This window comes from Neofelis nebulosa, chromosome 10 (genome assembly GCF_028018385.1).
Source record: "Neofelis nebulosa isolate mNeoNeb1 chromosome 10, mNeoNeb1.pri, whole genome shotgun sequence".
Classification (NCBI taxonomy): domain Eukaryota; kingdom Metazoa; phylum Chordata; class Mammalia; order Carnivora; family Felidae; genus Neofelis; species Neofelis nebulosa.
In genome coordinates, this window is record NC_080791.1 from 23,258,464 (window position 1) to 23,278,863 (window position 20,400).

At 55.3% G+C, this 20,400-nt stretch overlaps 1 protein-coding gene across 6 annotated transcripts in view; it reads right to left on the reverse strand.

The window, feature by feature from the left end:
- KIRREL3 (kirre like nephrin family adhesion molecule 3) overlaps positions 1-20,400 on the reverse strand; it is a 552,485-nt gene that overhangs the window by 20,058 nt on the left and 512,027 nt on the right. For all 6 annotated transcript variants that reach the window (XM_058687282.1, XM_058687283.1, XM_058687281.1 and 3 more), the window contains 3 exons: positions 12,863-13,013; positions 6,754-6,859; positions 965-1,113 (listed from right to left, as the gene is read on the reverse strand). In XM_058687282.1, coding sequence (XP_058543265.1) covers positions 965-1,113; positions 6,754-6,859; positions 12,863-13,013 — 406 coding nt within the window. The remainder of the gene's footprint in view (positions 1-964; positions 1,114-6,753; positions 6,860-12,862; positions 13,014-20,400) is intronic.

The following is a 20,400-nucleotide window of genomic DNA, read 5'->3' on the forward strand; positions in this document are numbered from 1 at the left end:
TGGAGTTGAGTTACCCTGTGCACCGGGCCCAGGTCCCAGAGCCCTCCCAGCGTCCTCCAAGGGGCTCTGAGATAAGGAGTACAAGGTAGAGGAAGCCAGGCCTCTCCCTGTATTCTCCGCTCCCCCGGGCCCTCAGGTTATCCTCTGTTCCAGCCCTGCCCAGCTTTTTTCTAACCCCTGGGAAGTAGCTGGGCCTGGTCCAGTTTCCCATGCCCCTGCTAAGGGTTGGTGAGCGTTAATGGAAGCTCCTCTCCGGCTCCCCAGCACAGAACACCTGTAACCAGAGCCTTCTGCAGACCAAGCCTTGGTCCCCAGAGTGGGTGCAATGGTGGAATTGTAGGCGCAGTGAAGGGAGGGTGTGCAGGGAGCCGCTTAGCTGCTTTGGAGGAGCAGAAGAGTGTGAAATCCAGGGTCAGGAGACCGGAATTAGTCCCTTGACGTAAAAAGGGAGTAACAGCACTTTCTGTTAGGGCCACTGGGGCAAGGGGAGGGGTCAGATATAAGAAAGTTTGTCAAAGTGCCTTTAAAATCAGAAAGTGTAGTAGATGAGCTAATGCTTATTGCCGTGAACACATCCGGCCTGCCCGTCAGTGATGGGCTGGTTCACCGGGGTCCCTCCCAGGCCGTCGGAAGGGATGTGTCCTCGGGTCTCTAAAGGGAGGGAGCGGATTCCCAAGGAGCCTGGCCTGAGCTCTCCTTTTGCCACTTGCTCACTGAGTGACTTTGGGCCTCTATCCCCTCATCTGAGTGACGGGAATAATAATCCTTCCTCCCTGGGTTACTACGAGGGTCAAGGTAAACCCAAAACACCACACGAGGAAGCTTTTCTTAAGGCGGGGAGCGCTGTGAGCTTGTGAGGCGTTGTTATGTTGTGTGCGTTGAGTCCAGCAACGGTCCCTCTGGCCCTGAGCAGAGATACCCCAGGGCCGGCTGGCCTGGGGAAGCCCCCGGCAGCTGCACTCACAGTAGACATCCACCGTGCGGCTGATGTTGGTGCTGCCCAGGGCGTTGGTCACCTCACAGGAGACAGGCTCTGAGAAGTACGTGTAGTCCACAGCTGTCCGGTACACTTCTCCGGATGCTTCCTTGATGATCTGGCCCCTCTTGGCCCACCTGCAATACGGGCCCCGCATGCGGCTGTGGACCTCCAATGGCCAGGGTGTTCCTCCCACCCAGGGGCATCTCTCTGGGAGCTGGAAACCCCGATCCCTCAGGAAAGTGAGTCACGCATGGGGCAGGCCCTCCTAGGGGTCCCGTGGTGGGGGCAGGAATCTCCACAGAGGGATACGTGACAAGCAGGTTGTTCTGGAGGGAGGGGGGGTGGACTACTCAGTGGGTCAGCCCGGCTGGCTGGCTAGGAAATGGATAACCCCCCCTCGGTCCCCCAACAGCTTGGCCATCCCGCCCTGAGCTCTACTGAGGGTGCTGTCTTATTGGGATCCATGCTGGAAAGGCCGAAGTCTAATGTCATGTGCCCATATATGCATGCACACCTGCACCCACACACACACCTGCACCCCCCCATGCACTTGCGTGCACACACACATGCACATGCATGCACACACACATACAGAGAACTTTGATTTCCAGACAAGGTGAGGAGTTGTGGGAGGGGTATCAGTCAGGGGTCCCGATGGCCCTTCCTTGCACTCAGCCAGCTCGCTACCTCTCCTGTCTCGACCCCTGTCCCTAGGGTAGGTCCCCTCATTGTGCCCTCTCTCCCCTCCCATGGAGGGCACTTGCTCTTTTTCCTGCCCAGTCTCTACACTCCCACCCTGGCTTCGCTCCCCAGGGCCTTGGCTCCTTCAAGTTTGGTCAGACAGGTGGGAAGAGGGCTGTGTGGACATCTGTCATCTGTCATCGGCCAATAGGTCCCACCGCAGGGAGAGACTGAAAAGCCTTGGGCTTGACTTGGTCCAGGCCCTGGGGCGGTGATCTCTGCATTGGACCAGTGACTGGGCAGCTAAGGCAGTGCTAGGAGCCCCCAGGTGTGTGTGTGTGTGTGTGTGTGTGTGTGTGTGTGTGTGAGGGTGGGCCTTTCTTTACAGATCTCCAGGGAGAGAGTTCAATAGCTTCCTCTGGTTTAACCTCATTGTGGACAACACTTACTTTAAAAAAATTTTTTTTAACGTTTATTCATTTTTGAGAGACAGAGAGTGAGCTGGGGAGGAGCAGAGAGACGGGGTGACAGAATCTGAAGCAGGGTCCAGGCTCCGAGCTGTCAGCACAGAGCCGGACGCGGGGCTTGAACTCACTGACTGCGAGATCATGACCTGAGCCGAAGTTGGATTCTTAACCGACTGAGCCACCCAGGTGCCCGACAACAATTACTTTTTAAATCACAGAACCTCCAACCAGGCTCCTCCTATTCCAAGCCTATTTTGGGGGGTGTTTTTCTTTGTTACCCCATGATCGTGACTCCCGGTACCCACAGTCTCCCTGCCTTCTTCACCTTCCCCTTCTCGTGTTCCTGGAGCCTTTCCCAGCACCACAGAGAACCATTTCTTGCCTTCTCTCCCCCGGCTTCATGCTCAGTCCGGCCCGGCCAGCCCCGAGAGACGGCCACGTCTTGGCATCGCATGAGGCGCCCAGGCTGGCACCATGTGGTTATTATCGTGAGTTAATATCACATAATTATTAAGAACATGATTAATAATAACAATTATAGTTTAACAACAGAGCGAACCATAGCTCCCCGAGAGCTTAAGGAGCTTCCCAACAAACTATTATGAGTTATTCATGAATCATTTCAATTTCTAACTTTAATTTAATGACCAGACTTCACAGTCAGGCACAGCCCCTGCCTGAGGCAGATGAATTCAGTCCCAGGCACACGGTTGGGGATCTACATCCAACCTCTGGCTCCTTCGGCCTTACTGAATGAAGGAAGCGTGGGGTCAGGTGGTGGGAGGCTGAGGGGGGCTGCAGCTGGCCGGACATGGAGGAGGGGAGTGTGAGCCTCTCCTGCTCTCCCAGGCCTGCCTCTGGCAGGGGGTAGGGAAGCTAGGGCCCAGGCCAGCTGGTTTCGCAGGGCCATTCTCTTCTGTCATTGGAGTTCCTGGAGAAGATGGGGCTTTCTCCTCTTCTCTGGGGCCTTTCATGGTGTAAGTCACAGAGGGAGAAAGCTCTACCTGCTTAGCCCTGAGGAGGTTAGAACTGCTGGGACTCCCACAGGCCTGGAGCCCAGCGGGACTGAGCTTTCTTGTTCCCAGCTGTGCTGTGGGAGCCTGCCCTCTTATGCAGTGGCTACCCTTAGCCCCCTAAGGCTTGGCCCTACCTCAGTGGCAGAGTGGGGCGCAGGAGGATTTCCTAGACTCTCCTGTCCCAGGGTTGCGGGCAGGAGCTGGCTGTGGAGGCTGGGCCCTTCGCAGCCCCACACCAAGGCCTTTTGGGGACACCCCAGGGGTCTCCTCCTAATTCTGCTCAGTCTTTTTCCTCCCTTCCTCTATATTCCTCACCCACACCACTAAAACCCTCTGTAGGGATTTCTTCCAGAAGCTCAAACCACTCCTTCAAGCAGTTGGCCACAGGGTCAGGGGTGATCCAGGAGCAAACCCGCAGCTCTCCGCCCTCGCCTTTCTTCTCTCTCCTTTGGCTTTGCTTTCTCCTCCTCCTCCTTCCAGTTGGATCCTGTGCACTCCCCCTCCACCCCACCTCTGCCTCCACTGTTGTCTCCACTGCCTCCCTGAGCCCCTCTGAAAAGGAGTCAGATTAAGCCTTTCCCAATCAATGTCTAATTTGGCCCGAGTAAATGTAAGAGGATTAATTATTTATATCACAGAATCAGGAGGCCTGGCTGTCACAGCCGACAGGCTGTCCTTAAATAGCCCTGCGTTTTACGCTGGGTGGTGGTCCCCCCTCCCCGGTACCCGTGGGGAGCGTGGGGGGCATGGGAGAGCCTGGAGGACAATACCGAGAAGTAGGTGGGGAGCCACACTTCATGGTGAACTCGGGCCTGTTCTGCCCGCCTCGGGCTCCTGGTCCTGGGGGGCAGCTGCACCTGTTCCCATGCCCACCCGTGTCCCCTTTCTGGGTGCGGGGGTGGAGGGAAGCCTAGCTCTACTTTCTGAGATCACAGCCTCTTCGTCGAACAGGAAGAAGCAATCAAGATGAATGGAAGTAAAGAAACATAGATCCCTGCAGTCTTGTCAAAGTCAGTTGGGGAAAATCGATGTACTTATGTGAGGAGATTTGTTTAAGGCTTTGCCTCTTGGATCCCAACACCACATCTAGAAGGACCATCTGCCGGCTGGGCGAGCCCTCTCTCAGGGGGCGGAGCCAGCGTGGGTGGGTGCAGGGCAGGGCTGCCCCCTCCTTTCTCCTCCTCTCCCTTCTCTCCTGAATTTTCCTAGTGGCCAGAGGGGTTCCCTAAAAGTCTCTGGAGTCCCGAAGGGAGCGTGGTCCACACTGAAGTGTTTTCAGGGCCTTTGGCTAATGAGAGGGCCGTGAGGGGGAGTGAACATCTGCAGGGAGGTCTGTCCCTCCCTGCACCACACAGCTGCCCCTCTGTAACCAGGGGCTGACCTGTGACCAGGGAGCTGGAGGCCAAGAGAACCTACATGCTCTGTGCTTGTTTGTTTGTTGACTTCTTAGTTAAAAAAAAAAACAAAACCCAAAACATTGTGGGGCACCTGGGCGGCTCAGTCAGCAAAGCCTCTGACTCTTGGTTTTGGCTCAGCTCATGATCTTGCGGTTCGTGAGTTCAAGCCTCTGGTTGGGCTCTAAGCAGCCTGCTGCTGGGAAGCCTGCTTGGGATTCTCTCTCTCCCTTCTCTCTCTCTGCCCTTCCCCTGCTCATGCTTTCTCTCTCAATAAACAAAAATGACAACAAAACTACAATACACACACACACACACACAAAACCACTTTGAAATTGTAGAAAAGTTGCAAAAGTAGACCAATTAAGTGCCATATTCCCTTCACTTAGATTCACTAGTTGTTAATATCTTGTCATATTTCTTTATGATGGATGATCTCTCCATACGGAGATTTGAACCTTATCATCCACATCACTGGTGTTCTGCCTTTGGAGAGTGGTGCCCCTGACAATCAGGCCCAGCAGCCTGGTTTCTTGGGTGTTTGCTCACCCTGTCCTGGTCAGAGGGCAGGGGTGGAGTGGGGGACATCGCTGGGTCCTAGGGCACAGCCCTGCCCTCTGCCCAGCCCTTCATAACCTGGCAGATGACCCAGAGCCTGGCCGCGAAGAGAAATGGAAGTTGTATGCTCTGGTCTCCTGGGTCCAGTAGGCATTCTTGGGATGGCTATGAGGGTGAACATGGGATGTGTCTGCTTGGGTGCCTGTGGGGGTCAAGGGCTGCCCAGGGGAATGGGCATTTGTGGGCCCTAGTGTTGAGGGATTGTGGGAAGATAGATGGAGCAGACAGCAGAGAGAAGCTGACCCTGTAGAAAGGAGCCCAGGCATCGCAGGTGCAGGGTAGAAGCCCAGAGAAAGGGCATCTCTTTGGGTCTTTGTTTTGCATCTGAAGACAGATGCCGGATCTCAGCCAAACCAGACCTGCCCTCCAGACCTCCAGGGTCGCACAGTCTCGGGGATCCTTCTCCTGCCTCTAGCCCAGTGAATGGTTAAATTGGACAGGACAGATGGGCTCCAGCCTCTCTTAAAATATCCTCAAGGATAAAGTCTCCATGCCTTTCCTGGTTTTTGGTTCCAGTGTCGTTTAATTATCTGCACTGCAGGGAGCTCCTCCTTGCTTCCAACCTGAATCTCTAGCTGCCTCTTTGGCCCATTTCCTCTTATTGTGCCCTCTGGGCTGCACCGCCTCTCGTCTCCCCTGTCCTCCACTCCCACTGGCCGGCTGATTATCTAGTCTGGGACCATTAGCATCCCTGGCACCGGCTGATGCTGCAGCTTAATAACCCATCTCCATGGCAGAGGCGACACTCTGGGCTCGACCATCAAGGCTGGGCTGGTGGGAAGGACCGGACAGAGTTAGGGCCGCTGGGCTGGTGGGGAAGGACCGGACAGAGTTAGGGCCGTGGCGAGTTCCACACGGCATCTCAAGGAGGTGAGTGTCTGCCCTTGAGCGTCTCCGAGGGCACGCCATCCCCTGAAATCTTGTGCGATGGCGGTTCACAGGCAGGAAGGTGCCCCGATGAGTCAGCCCGCATTATGAAGTGCCTGGTATGTGCCCCGCGCTGTGCTCCACGCTGAGCGCCCTAAGTGGCTAAATTACAGTTCTTGCCTTCGAGACGCTCCATCAACAGGGAAAGATAAGCGTGTAAAAAGCAGTGGTGCTTTTATCAGTGTTGCGAGCAAGGGGCGCACAGGGGATAAGGGTATAGACGATCCTAGGTGCCTGCTGGATAGGGCCAGCGGCCCCGGAAATCTTACCCCACGCAGGTGAATGGTTTGGTAAGCACGCGGCTAGAATCTGGGTTCTGATCTTACTGCTCTTCCTGGTTGTTTTGACTTTTTTTTTTTTTTTTTTTCCCTGAGCTTCTCTGCCTCTTTTCAGAGAGAAGGAATAAACAAGCGATCCAGACAGAAGGGGGAATACCTCCTGTTTCCAGTGGAAGGTACGTGCGTGAAATTTCATGGGCATGAGAGAAAGGAAAAGTCTACCTGGCCAGGGGTTGGATGGGTGTGCGGGGAAGGGAGAAGGATCCTGGACACTGGTAACAAAGCAAGCACTGTGCTGCGTGCCCAGGGCCATAATCGACACCCCCTGTGATAGGCAGCAGGGGTGGGGAGGGGTCCAGTGGCCAGGCGGTGCCTCCTTAGCAGGACTCTTACCTGTACTGGGTGACAGCCGGGTTGGCCTTTGCGGAGCAGTGGAACGTGACGACGTTGTCCTCCAGCACCGGCTGTGGTTCCACCGACAGGTTGACGAGCGGGGGGTCTGAAGAGAGAAGAGATTCCCTTGCAGGCTGGGGAACTGTGGCCATGGTTTGGGGGGGAAAATGGGGCAGGAAGTTTCCCAGGGTGACATGGGGGACAAAGGCCAGAGATTCTGGTGAGTGGCCACCTGCTGGTGGGCCCCCTAGAAAGTTGGGGCCCTGAGCAGAGGGCTCCCTTGCTCCCTGGGGGTGCCTGCTTCAGCACTGCTGGTGGTGGTGGGGTCTGGGCTCCCACTGTGGATTCAAGGTCTGGTGCTTAAATGAAAAGCCAGCCAGGAAGCACAGTTGTCTGGGCCCCCAGAAGCCTGCTGCCTGCCCATCTTCCATTTGTGAGAGGGAGCAAAACACTTCAGACAGGAGAGGTGGGCAAAGGGGGTGCAGGGGGCACACAGAGTGGGGGGTGGTGGGCACTAAGCCCCATTTAAATACACTTTTTTTTTTGTCTTTGAAATGTCTGTTTCATATCTGTCTGTGTAAAGGTTCTGGTGTATCTGTTAACTTCAAAGTGGCATTTACACCCTTTCATCAGACTAATCATCTCTGCTGGGCCCTGACTGGTGTCACCCAGCCCTCAGCTCCCCAGGCTGGGCTAGTCTTTCTCATTCAATGTATGGGGAAGCCAGGCACTGAGGTGCTAAATGGTAGGAGGTGGAGGAGGCCAGAAGAGAGGGAGGGAGAGAGAAAGGGGGAGGTGGAAGAGGGAGGGAGCACGGGAAGGGGGGGAGAGAAAGGGAGAGGGAGGGTGGGGGGAAAGGGAGGTAGAGAGGGGGGAAGAAGAGAAGGGGAGGGAGAGAGGGGGGAGGGAAAAAGAGAGGGAGGGAGGGGAGAGGGAGAGAGGGGGGAGGGACAGGAAACAGAGACACAGAGACCAAGGGGATGGGAAGCAGGCAGGGTACTAACATAGAAGAGAGACATGGAGATGGGAGAGCGACACAGAGAGACAGACAGACAGAGACTGAGAAATGCAGAGGAAGAAGAAGAAAAAGAGACAGAGAGAAGCGGAGAGCAGGGAAATGGAGAGAGATGTATACACAGGAGCACATAATCAGACAAAGACTTCAGACTAAAAGCGAAAAGACCAGAGGAGACAAGCAGACAGAAGGCGACAGGGTGTTGGGGACAAAGACCACACAGTAATGAGAACTAGAGAAAAGGGACAGGGAGAAAGACGTGGAGAGATGGAAAGGTGGAAACAGAGACCAGAACCCATTCTTCCTTGTCATGGTCTACGGGATTCAAGTCGGGGGTGAGTGAGGAGGGCAGCTTGGTGCCCGCCACCCAGCCAGCGTCCTGGGCTGCATCTTTGGGCTGGTCCTCGCCCATGAGCACAGCAAACTGCCAGAAGGGCATGTGGGCTTCCTAGGGGTTCAGTCCAGCCTATTTTCAGGAAAAGAAGAAGGCGATTTCTCAGAGACCATCGAGAAAAATGCTGACCCCTCTAGGGCGCGTGTGAAGGGCACCTCGAGGGGAGCAGGGCTCCAGCCGGCCTGGCCTGAGCCTCTGTTTGAGACCACAGGTGGGGTTCTGAGACCCTCAGAGAGTCACCTGCTGGAACTGAGCCTAGCCCACCGCAGAGCTGGGAATCATTTGAGCCTGTGGCCCCGCTTTTTCCTGCCGGTGCTCAAGCTGGGTCCTGCCTCCCTGCACAGAGCTGGGGCCAGGGAGGTGGCCCGCAGGGCTGTGCTGGTATCTGCGGACGGCTTGAGAGATGCAGGGGCGGGGGTGGTGGGGAGAGAACTCAGGTCCCTGAGCAGCAGGTGGCTGACTGTTCTGGGGACCCTGATCTCCCCACACGAGCCCCCAGTTCCGGAGGCTGAGCACGATCCTGGGAGCATCTGCTACTGCAGCAGTGGAGGAATTTCATGGAGAATTACAAGTGAAGTGACAGGTATTTCAATGATCTCAGTCTTGGTCTCTAAAGCGTAATTCAAGTAGCGACGAGTGCGGCAGGGACTTAGCCATGAGAGCTCTCCTCCCACCCCCTAGGAGAGCTGAGACCCCCCAGAACCCTGTAGTGTCTACCAGCTGCTGCCCATCCGCTCCGTGCCACTTGTCCCAACCCAAGCTGAGGGCCGCCAGCTTCCTATGTCATGGCCGTCAGGGGCCCTCTTTCTGTGCAGGGCTAGCCAGCTAACCTGGGCACCCCAGGGCTCTGATGGCCCCACCCTAGAGATGTGGAGACCTAGGGAGGAGCTTGCATCTTGCTGTGCGTTCGAGAAGCATGTTCTGAGGCAGAGGAATCTGGTGCTCACCATCTGGAACCAAATGCATGGCTGGCCCATGTCCACCCAATCCTGGGAGGCAGAGTGGAGTCCCTCAATCCAACTCTTATTTGAGGAGGCGATGGTGCCAGTTGGGTAGAATCTAGAATCTATCTGCCACAGAACTTGAGGGGGTAGTTCCAGGAGGCCTCTCCCCACCTGGATGTCCTTTATAGGGTTTTGAGTCCTGGGGAGCAGGGCAATGGAGCATATGCCTGTTGTGGGACCCATCCTGCTGCCCGTTCCCCTTCTCCATTGCACACCTGCCATGCTGAGCTCATCCTGTGCGTGCCTCTCTCCTGAAGCTTCCTTACCTCTGCAAAATCCTCGGCACCCTCCCCCCTTTCTTGAAGGGCCCCAAGAGAACGGGTCCCTAGGCGGCTTATACACTTGGTAGTCTCACCTGCACCTCCACCCCAGACCCCGAGGTGCCTGTGTCCCTCTGTCCACCCCTCTCCTCTGGATGTGCAGGGTATGAATTTTCAGGAGTCTAGCAGGCTCCTGAGGTATAAATAGTGTATGTCATATCCAACTATTAAACACGATTTTAATCCCACTTGTGATGTCGGTTGCATTAACTTGCAGGAGGGCAGCTTTGATGTAGCTGGTGGAACTGAGATCATATTGAACAGATGTTACAGCTGAGAGTCTGTTAGTGTTTCCATCAGCAACCTGTGTTCGCGAGTGTGTGCGTGCGTGTGTGTGCGCGCGTGCGTGTGTGTGTGTGTGTGTGTGTGTTCAGGGGAAGCATTACATCGAGGAGGGGGTGGAAAAGAGAGAAACTCCATGACTCAGTGATTTTATAGCACATTCATTTGAAACTTGGCAGCTGGATGGCAGCGTCCAGATGTAGCGAGACTTTGGGGGTGTTAAGCTTTCTCTCCCATTACTCAATCTGGGGGTTTTGTCTTCCGTTGGGTAACATATAAAGACCAAGGGAAACAAACAACAAATGCGCTTTTGCTGAGTTTGGATGCTTCTTGGTTGACTGAGAAAATGAGCAGGTTTGCAAAGGCGGCTTTAATCCGGCCCATGGTGTCCACGGTAAACAGCTGGACGCTTACTAAACGAACAAATGGAAAAATGGAGGAGGAAGGAGTCTGGGGGAGGTGGCGGAGGGAGCGCGTGCTTTTGCTGGGCAGGTCCACGCAAGCACCTTAGGAGAGGGCGCAAATGGATGGAGGCCTGTCCCCTGTCAGGGCTGGGAGGGGCACCGCACTCGGGGAGTGCTCCCCCTGTGCCTGGCCCTGTGCTCCAAACGCCACCTGAAGGACTTAATTTGATACTCACGGCCACCAGATGAAGTCAGCATTGCCACTTCCACATACAGATGAGGAAACTGAGGCACAAAGGGGTTAACTAACCAGGCCAACATCCTTCAGTAGGGGGCAGGAGCCAGAATTCAAACCAGGAAGAATGCTGTGGCCTTAACCACTTCCCTGTCCTGCCTCAGACGGGGCCCACCTAGGAACCGGGCACCTGGGTCCTCGGCCACTCTCCGATCTCATTCCTGATGCTTCCCACCTCCTGGGGCTGAGGTGTCCTTGGAAAGACAGCCAGCCAGGGCACAGAGACCCGGCAAGGCTGGCGTCCTCCTCCTCTGATGCAGACCGTCATCTGTGCGCCCTGGTGAATTGATCGTCTCATTAGAGGGCATTAGTAATAGTTGGTGGGCTATTAGGATGATGCCTTTCTTGTTGACAGGAGAGCTTCTCCTGGTGTGATGGAGAATGGCCTGGAGGGGAGTGTGGCTGCCGCCAGGTGTCCCCCTGCCGGGGCCAGGCTGCTGCCGTGGGGGGCTGCCGGCTGGCTCCTTTTGTGCGGATTCCGTAGCTGGCGTGGGCCTCCTGACCAGGTTGGGGCTTGGCGGGGGGCACACCGGCAGCCCAGCAGTGGGAGGCTTGGATGCCTCTTGTCCCCCACCCACATGCCTCCCAGATCTGGCTTGTGTTTGAAGAGAGCTCTGATCACGGTCAATCCAAGGGCAAGAAGAAACTCTGGACATCATTCGGTCACAGGACAAGGAACGGGTATCCCCAGAATAAAGTGACAAGCTTAGGCCCGCACAGCCCATGGTGGTGGGGCCTTTTTGCATGCTGGACCACCTGATCCCCGGAGTATTTTGCTTTTTCTCAAGAGCTGGGCCCACAGCTGCTGCTCAGAAGAAGCTGGTGGGTGTGGACAGCCAGGGCTGGGGCAGGACAGGCAGCCCCCTCAGGGCAGCCCCATATTCACGGGATCCGGGATCCTCCGAGTGAGCGGCTCCCTTCCCTCAGCCTGGTCCTGGGTCTGGCAAGAGCCCCACTGTTCTTGGCTCTCATTAAATGAGGAATAGAATAGTTGGTGGTGATGAGGGAGTAGGGGTTACTAGCCAGTGAGGACAGAGAAGATGAAGCCTTCTCCAAGAACTCCGCTGTGTCTGAGTCTCTAGAGCGAGCCTGTCTGAGGGTTACAACTGTTTCTTCTGCCCTCTGGGATCTAAGTGGCAGCTGCCAGGATTCTAGACAGAGTAAGGACTTCGGCTCGCTGGGCCCTGCCCCTCCGGACTCCAGATCCCTGCCTGCGGAGCCAGGTGGAGCTCAGAATCCAGAAGGCTGAGATGAGCCAGGCTGTTGGGAAAGGTTTGTAAATGAATTTGATTTAAAATGAATGAAATAATAAGAAGGAAATGAATGCCAGCCTGTAGTGCTTAACGTAGCACCAAAACAGCCCCCGGCACATGGTAGCCTCACGCTCCCTGGCAGGGAGGGGGATTTAAGAGAAGAAAAGTCAACTTTTGAGTGCTGAGACCTCAGACCTAAACTAGTCCAGTACTGGGAGGAAGGCCGCTGGACCACCTTGTTGAACATTTTTGTTGTTGTTGTGGTGGTGGTGGTTGTTCTCTGGGGCGGACAGGCGCTTTAGGGAGGTTTTAGGAGACTGTTTAGGAGTCTTTTTAGGTGACTTCTGGAATAGGATGCTGGGGGAGTTTTAACGCATCAATCCTGTTAATGTTAATCGTGAGGACAGACGCTCGCTGAGGGCCCGCTGCAGGGAAGTGTAGAGGGGTTACCAGTGCGGGCTCTGGAAAGCGAGGCTGTCTGCGTTTGACAGTTATGTGGCCTTGGGCAAGCTGATCAACCTCTGGGTGCCTCGGTGTCCCCACGTAGGGACCACTGTCACACCTACCCAAAAGGTTGTTGTAAAGATGAAATAATACGTGGAAAGTGTGGGCTGACTGAATGACCACTCTTCTTCTCTCCCTGACCGCCCCTTCCACGAGAGGGGCCCCTTGGGTCCCTAGCTTCTGTAGGGTATGTGCTGCTCACCCACTCCGGGGCCCCGAACACCCTGTGGCCCCCAGTATCTCTGCTCTGGCTTCCTCTTCAAGAAGGGGCCCCCGGGTGAAAGCAGGCCCGGGGACTGACTCGGATATTTACTGATGTAGAAGTTCTACTTATACAGGTTTGGACATGTGGCTTGACCATGTCATTCGCCAAAGATCCTCATCTGATGTTGTTACTTCATGTGACAATAAGAAGGACAAGACCTTTGGGTGCCCATAAATACAAACCCGGCCAGTCCGGGGAGCTGTCTGACCCATTTCCTGTCTCTGGACACCCCCCAGAGAGGGGGCAAGAAGAAGCTGGCGTGTGGCTCTAGGGAGCTGGTTATCCAGGCCTGGCGTTTTCCCCCAATCCGTGCTCCGGGCAGGGACTGCCGGGTGGTTCCTGCCCCAGGCCTGGGGGCCGCGTCAGTACTCACGCTGGATGTCGATGGTGACTGAAGTCTCCTTCCCTCCGGGGATGGCTTTGTTGGTGGCTCGGCACACGATACTCTGTCCATTCTCCACATCGCCGGGGGAGACAAAGAGCGTACTCACGATGCTCTCACGCTTGCCGTCCCGAAGCAGAGTCTGGGGTGGGGCGGGGGGAGAGGGGAGGAGGGCAGGGAAAGAAGGCCACATGTCACTCAGCGGCGATGTCCTGGGCAGGAAGACATGCTCCAGCCTCGCTGAAAGGAGAAGGAGCCCTCAGGTAGGGACACCCAGGGGTGCAAGTCTCTGTGGAGAGCTGGGGGGTTACTCGAGCACTGGGCTGCAGAAGGAAACAGAAACTAGGTCTTCTATCATGGGGGACAATCAGCCTGGACTTGTATACCCCAAAGCGTAAAAGAAACCAGGCCGGGCCCAAAGGAAATCAGGTTGCAGGTGTCCTCTGGTGTTGGGGGGAGCCTCTGGGTCTGCAGGTAGCACTGAGAATGTGCCCAGCGGCAGACGGTGCAGTTGGGGCATGGGGGTAAGGGCAAGGCTGGAGCGGGGATGCAGGTATTGCTTTATCTATGTGAACCCTTCCAACGTTTCAAGTCATTTCACTTCCTGACCTCATTAGAGCCCCAACCTATCACAGGCAGGACAGATGCCATTATCTTCCACGTGACAGATGAGAAAACAGGTAAGCTCAGGAGAGCCTACGCAGCTCCACCGAACTTACCCTTCAAGTTGGGGTTGAGAAAAGTAAGAGGGTCCGACAGGGGGCTGAAGAGCGTCCCCACCCCCCCAATCCATGTCTTCACGGAACCTCAGAATGGCAACTTATTTGGAATTAGCGTCTTCAGAGGTAAGCTAAGTAATCGGGAACTTGTTAAGATCTTGAGATCATCCTGGATTTGGGGCAGAGGGTAAATTCAATGACTAATGTCCTCAGACGAAGAGGAGAGGACACAGAAAGAAACAAGGAAGGTCACCTGAAGACGGGCAGAGCCCGGAATGACGCGGCCACAAGCCAAGGAACGCTGGGAGCCTCCGGGAGTGGAAGAGGCAAGGAAGGACTCTCCCTGGAGGGATCACAGCCTGCTGACACCTTGCTTTCAGATTTTTTGGCCTCCACAACCCAGAGACAATACATTTTGGTTGTCTTAAGCATCAGTTGAGGTGCTTCGTTAGGGCAGTCCTTGGGAACAAATGCAAAGCCTGAAAGCCTTTCGGTCTCCTGCCTTCCATCCCTTTGTTTTCAGGGGTTCATGCTGCAGCTAGTTCCGGCATCATTGCTGTGCCCCCTTCCGGCTACCTCCCCATCAGTTTGGTGCCCCGCACCGCACCCTGAGCTCACGGTGATCCACGAAGGTAAGGTACTGGGGAGCTGTGTCAGGCAGGGGAGCCACTTCCAAGGTGGGGCTGGACTTGTTCGGTACTCAGAGACTTCTGATCCTGGGAAGCTCCTTAACCCCCTCCAGAGAAGGGTGCTGGACGCCATCTTATTTTGGCTTGCTTAGGGCCACGGGATAGACGAATAGACGTTACTTCTCAAAACCTCCCTTAAGATAACAGCGACACTGTTCTCACCGGACCCCACAAGGAAGGGAGCATTATCTCCACTTAGTAGAAAACTTAGTTCAAAGTGAGTCGGGGCCTTGCTAGGCAGGGCTGGGATTTGCACTTGAGAATGGTGACCCCCAGAGCCCAGGACTCTCACACCACGGCTCCCTGAAAGCTAGATGGTGGTTAATATGATCTTCACTTAAAGGTGGGAACAATTCGAGAGATTAAGCACTTTATGTTCATTGAGCTACTCAGCAGTGTTGAAAAGGAGAAAGCAGGCCCAAAATGGAGTTACTTATGTTAAGGGCCCCACATCAGCAAGGACTTCACACCTAACCTAATGCAGTTTCAAACCCCAGCCCTGCCGGAATGTGACATTTCACCAGCCAACCTAGAAATTCTTGGTTAGCAGGAGGAGGTCATCCCTCTGTTACCCCCAAGAGTGAACTTGCCTGAAATAATTCATTCTTTGATTATAATTTCCTTTTATTCTGCTCCTTCTCTCCCTTTAAAAACCTTCCATTTTGTAGACCTTGGAACTTTCCAGTTCCTAGATGAGATGCCTCCCGATTTATGAATCATTTACTAAAGCCAATTAGATCTTTACATTTACTTAGTTGAATTTTTGTTGTTTAACAGCACATAGGCAGCTGGAAACCTGCTCTCTGGGTCCTCAGTTCTGGGGGGTCCTTCTCAGCATGGGGCAAAGCCTGTAGCCTCCAACACCAGGAGAACATGACATGAGCCTCTGTCTAGAACAGCATATCCAGCTTTAGACAAAGCCAGGTCCTGATGCCAGAGAGATCCACAGAGCAGGGCAGTGGTCCAGACTATTTCTCTCGCATGTTCTAGAACTACCTGGGCCTGGGCAGGCTCCCGTGGCTTGAGGCCTCACCACACATTCTTTCCTGGGCCTCAGCCCTGGGCAGAGGGGTTCTGGAACTGGGCCAGGGCCGGGGGGAGCGATGTGGTCAGCCCCAGCAAGCCAAGGGGTGGGTGTGGGATAAGTCAGTGGGATAAGGGTCTGTAGATCAGCCTCAGGGCCAGGGCGCTAAACTGGAGGCCAGCCAAACAGGGGTGAGGGGAGAGCGGTTTAGCCCCAAGCCAAGTCAGAGAAGAGGGAGCTGTGGCCTCACCACAGTAACGGTTCCGGACTCTTCAGCAGACTTCATGTGTCTATAAATAGCAAAGCGATAATAAGAACAATTTCCTGGATGGAAATAAGACCTGGGGTAGGGTGGAGGGAGGGGGGGAGGGGGGAAAGAGGTGGGTATTGTTCTTCCTCATCCCCTTTCCTTTACTTTTACCCTTGTGCTAACAAGAACATTTACATTAAGTTTGACTCTGCCGGGAACCTCTCCAATTGATCTGCTCTCTGCCTGGTGGAAAGGAACAGGGCTGCCGGGGTGCTGGCGGGAGGGGAGTGGGGAGGCCTGAGCTCCTAATTAGGCCCTCTGACTGCTTCCCTTCCTCCCAGTACCCAGGGTGCTCCTGTGCCTCAGAATGATGATTAATGACATATTTACTGTGTCCGGGCATGTGCTTTTCTGGGAACTAAAAATTCTGGTTCAAGTTGTTTGTTCCAGCTAATTAGAGAAAAGGGAGCCGTGTTCATTAACCAAGGGGAGAGCGAGAGGAAGGCAGGGCCGGGAAGTTGGCGCCCCCTTGGGAGAGGCTCTGAGCATCTCACCCTGAGCTCCAGCTCCTTGGGATCCAGACCCTGGGCAGAGGAGCGCCAGTGTGCAGGCAATGGAGTAGGGTGCTCCTGGGGAGGGCCAGGCTGGTGGGCCGACCTGCAGGTGTAAAGCCGAGCCCCGTCTGGCCCGGTGGCCTGTCTGCTCCGCAGGCAGTGCTTGGCCTCAGTCCCAATTCTCAACCTAGTTTTCCTTCCTTCCTCCTGTCTTCCTTATCTTCTCTCCTCTTCTTTCTCTTTTCTCTCTTCTTTTCCTACATTTCCCTCTCACAGATCTCCCCACTCTCCCCTTTTCTCACATGCAAATGAAGCCTTTGGATTTTGTGGCCTTGAAGGTACAGGCCAGGTGGAACATTCTATCATTTGCTGGTTCTTGTCACAGCCTGCTTCCCCTCCCCTCCCGGCTCCTTCTCCCTGTCTTCCCTTCACTGAACTTGACTCTGGGGACACACATTGGGCCCCAGCCTCCCAGCTCCTGCTCCAGAAACTTTCATTAAGATGCAGATCAGCTCAGGGAGTGTAAGTGGATGATTAATGGCAAGTCACTTTGTTTCTGGGGCCACCACCTCTAAAACCTGGGGCAGCCCTCCCTCCAGCTTGGTGGGCAGAAGTGTGCTGCTAACCCCCAACCTCAGAGTCACTCAGCCTGGCTCATGGGACCCTGATGGCAGCTCCCGAGGCTCTACCGGGACCCAGCCCACCCATGTATGTAGATATGGAGCAGAGGCAGGTGCACAGGAGTGTCAGAGCAGAAACCTTCATGGGTGTGCTTCCATTCCTCTGTGTCCATTGGCCTCCATCCACTAGGGACTTCCAAGGAACTTTCGAGACTGTCCCAGTGGTTGTGTGAGGCGCCGCTTACCCTACCTGCCCCTTGCAGCTTCCTGTGTACCCAGCCCCATTGCGCCATCCCTGAGGGCAGGCACTTGGCATTCAACTGGCAGTGACCTGGAGGTGGGGCTGGGGGGACAGAGCGCTTCCTGTGTGCAGTCGTCCAGCAGTGGCCGCTCTGCTCTTTCCAAAGCCCCCAGGGCCTCAGCTGGGCAGTGGAGAGCCGGGCTGCACCCCAAGAGATGGGAGGCCTGGTGATGTCTGGGTGGGAACCACAGGTGGGGAGGGGTGGATGTTGGAGATTTGGAGGGAATGCAGGGGGTGGGTGCCCCATCCCTGGTGCTAAATCTGGGAAGCTCATTGATATGCAAACAGACTGGAAAGCCCTTGAGTGAGGCCTGATTGCCTGGCAACAAGGCCTTCTCTCTTCTCCCTTCCTCACTCACCTCCCCCACCTGCCGTGTCCTTTTTTTTTTTTTTTTTTTTTTTTTTTTAAATCTACTCTCTGCTTTCCCCTTTTTATAGTTGCCTGGGGGATCCATTATGGCCTGTGGTCACATGGCTTGAATGAGGGCTGTAAGGAAAGGTGGAGAACCACAGTGCCATTTGCCCCAGACCCTGCATCCTCAGGGACCCCAGTCTTGTGCCCTGGTTGAGAATGGGTGCCCTTCACAAAGGAGGCCCAGATGACAGGCAACTGCCACCCTGGGTAGAGACTCTAGGCCCTTAAGATAAACAGAGGGGGTGGAGGGCAGAACCCGGGTGACTAGTGGGGAGAGAAGGCACAGTGGAGGGGGCTCATGGAGGGAGCTGGGTCCCAGTGAGGGCCTTAAGGAGTGTTCTTCCAGGGTCCCTCTTAGCAGGGGCCCTAAGGAGGCTCCTGGTCCTGATGGTGGGTGGGTGGCCCCTGGGCAGGCAGCAGCCCAAAGCTGGAGGGAGCAGAGAGGTAGGGCTGGAGAATAACGGGCTTCAAGGTAGATACATACATGACTCGAGGGTCCTAAGACCAAACAACCTTCCTTCCGGCTCCCCCTCCCCCATCAGGGTCAAGGCTGCGTCCTGCCACCTGGCAGTTGTTGGGGAGGTAACAGATGGAGCAAGAAGCTGGCTCTCCAGGAAGATTTGTCTCTGGGCTCAGCCCGGCTCATCTTCCCCCCTTTTCCCTAACCTGTCATGCCTCCCTGGTTTGTGAATCTGCTGGCTTTCCAGATGAATGCCATGTGGCTTCCACTCTGGTGCCAGGCCCAGAGAAGGCAGACTGAGGCTGGACGTCCAGTCGGAGAGGACTTGGAGTGAAGCCTTGCCACCAGCTCCCATGCTGCCCCAGCCAGACACCTGCCAGAGTCCCAGGCATGCACCCAAGTGACCAGGCCAGGAGGGCTCTGGTGACAGCATGTTTAGGGAGAGGCACCGCAGCTTATGCTGGGGGGTGGGCAGTGGGCCAGAGGGTGCTTCTTTTTCCTGACTGACCTCCCAGGTCAAGGGGCCTGGCATCCTCAGTAGTGCTGCCCTCCATCCTACCAGCTCATCCTCCCCTGCTTCCCTGCTGGACAGCAGAAAGAAGGTTCCATGAAACCAGGACTGCTGTGTGACCTCTGAGGAGGGAGAAGTGGGGTGAGTGAGGCAGAGCTCTGAGGGGAGGGACTAACACGACCAACGCTCTGACTGTATGCCAGGTGCTTTCAATGCATAATTCCTTTTCCGTGTCTCAGCCATCCTCACGGGCGTCCATGATTAATGTCATCCTGTTTTGGAGCTGGGGAAACTGAGGCAGAGAGATTAAATTACCATAATATGTGACAGAGCCCGACCGTGACGTGGGCATTCTCATCTAGGAAAGCGGACAGCAGGGCGAACCCCGGGGCCTGTGAGGATCAAGGGAGGGCCCAGGCAGGGTTCTCATTCAAGCCTCACAGGTATCCTTTGAGGCAGGTGCCGTTCTGGGTCCCACTGTATAGATGGGGACGCCGAGGCATGGCAAGGTTAGGCAGCCGGAAGGTGGTGGAGGCTGGATTCCAAGTGAGGCTGCCCAGCTCCCGGGCCCAGCGGCTGACCCACCACTATGTGACACATACCGAGGGCTTGAGAACTCAGGGCCGTCAGGGCTGTCCCCGGGGGGTCTTTTCTGTGGACTCTGGACACAGCTTGGCTGTGTGTGCTCTTGTGTGCTCTCTCAATCTCTCTCTCTGTCCCTGTCTGTTTCAGCTGCTCATGGCCCTGGCCCCTCATGCATAGCTTGTCTGGGGCTGCTCTGCCTTCCGGACGTCGGCAGTGCCTGTGTTAATGGTCCTTGCAATCCCGGAAGAAGCAGGGAGGCAGAGGGGTGGGGCCTGATAGCCCATAGAGCTGGTTCCATGTGAACACTGCTGGATCATCCCCCCTCTCCGTGAGCTCCAAGTTGTAGGTTTATACCTTGTCAGAGCTGGCAGGCACCTGTTATGGACGGGTCTGTCCCCCTGTCCAGAATTCATATGGAGAAGCCCTGACCCCCAATGTGACTACATGAGGCTATGGGGACTTTAAGGAGGTAACAGAGGTTAAATGAGGTCATAAGGGTGGGGCCCTGATCCAAGAGGACTGGTGTCCTTATAAGGAGAGGAAGAGACACCAGAGATCTGCCTCTCTCTGCACACACAGAGGAAAGGCCATGTGAAGACACAGAGAGAACGTGCTGTCTTCCAGGAAGAGAGAAGTCACCAGAGCTGGCACCTTGATCTTGGACTTCCATCCTCCAGACCTGTGAGAAAGAAATGCCTATTGTTTAAGCCACTGGTCTGTGGTATTTTGCTATGCGGCCCAAGCCTACTAACACAGAGGGTCTGATCCAACCCCTTTGTTTTATGGGAGAGGAAACTGATGCCCAAGGAATGACTCTCCTGAGGTTCACAGAGCAGGGTCTGGAATCCTGGCCCCTCACTGCCTGGTGCTGTCACACGGGCCATAGGCCTGCGGAAGTGTGAACAGGGTTGGGTGGGACAGAGGGTGAGCGAGCCTCCCTGCTCTGGTCAGCTGTAGCATGGTTCCAGACTCTCAGCGGGGCCGAATCCACATCATGAGGGCAACATGCTGGGGGCAAGGGCGGCCCCTGGACAGGTTCAGCATGGTGACTCTGACCTTTCTCTTTACCATGGGGGTGTGTCTTCTGCAGGAAGTAAACCTCGGCAGGGGCCAGGCTGGCCCAACTTCAGAGAGGGAATGGACAGATGCCCAGGTAGGAAGGAATACCCCTTACCTTCCTTTTCATCCTTATGTGGGTGATATACTCCCTGTGCTGTATTTTTGTATTTCATAACACAACAGAGTGGCTCCAGCCCAGGACATGGGTGAGGGATTTATTTCTCAATGGGCAGCTTCCCCCTGGGTGGACTTATGCCCAAGGGAAGGCATTTGTCCTGGGTTCTGGCACCAGGTTCCGCGTGAGGCCTTGATGGGATGGTCAGCTTTGGATAGGAAGGACAC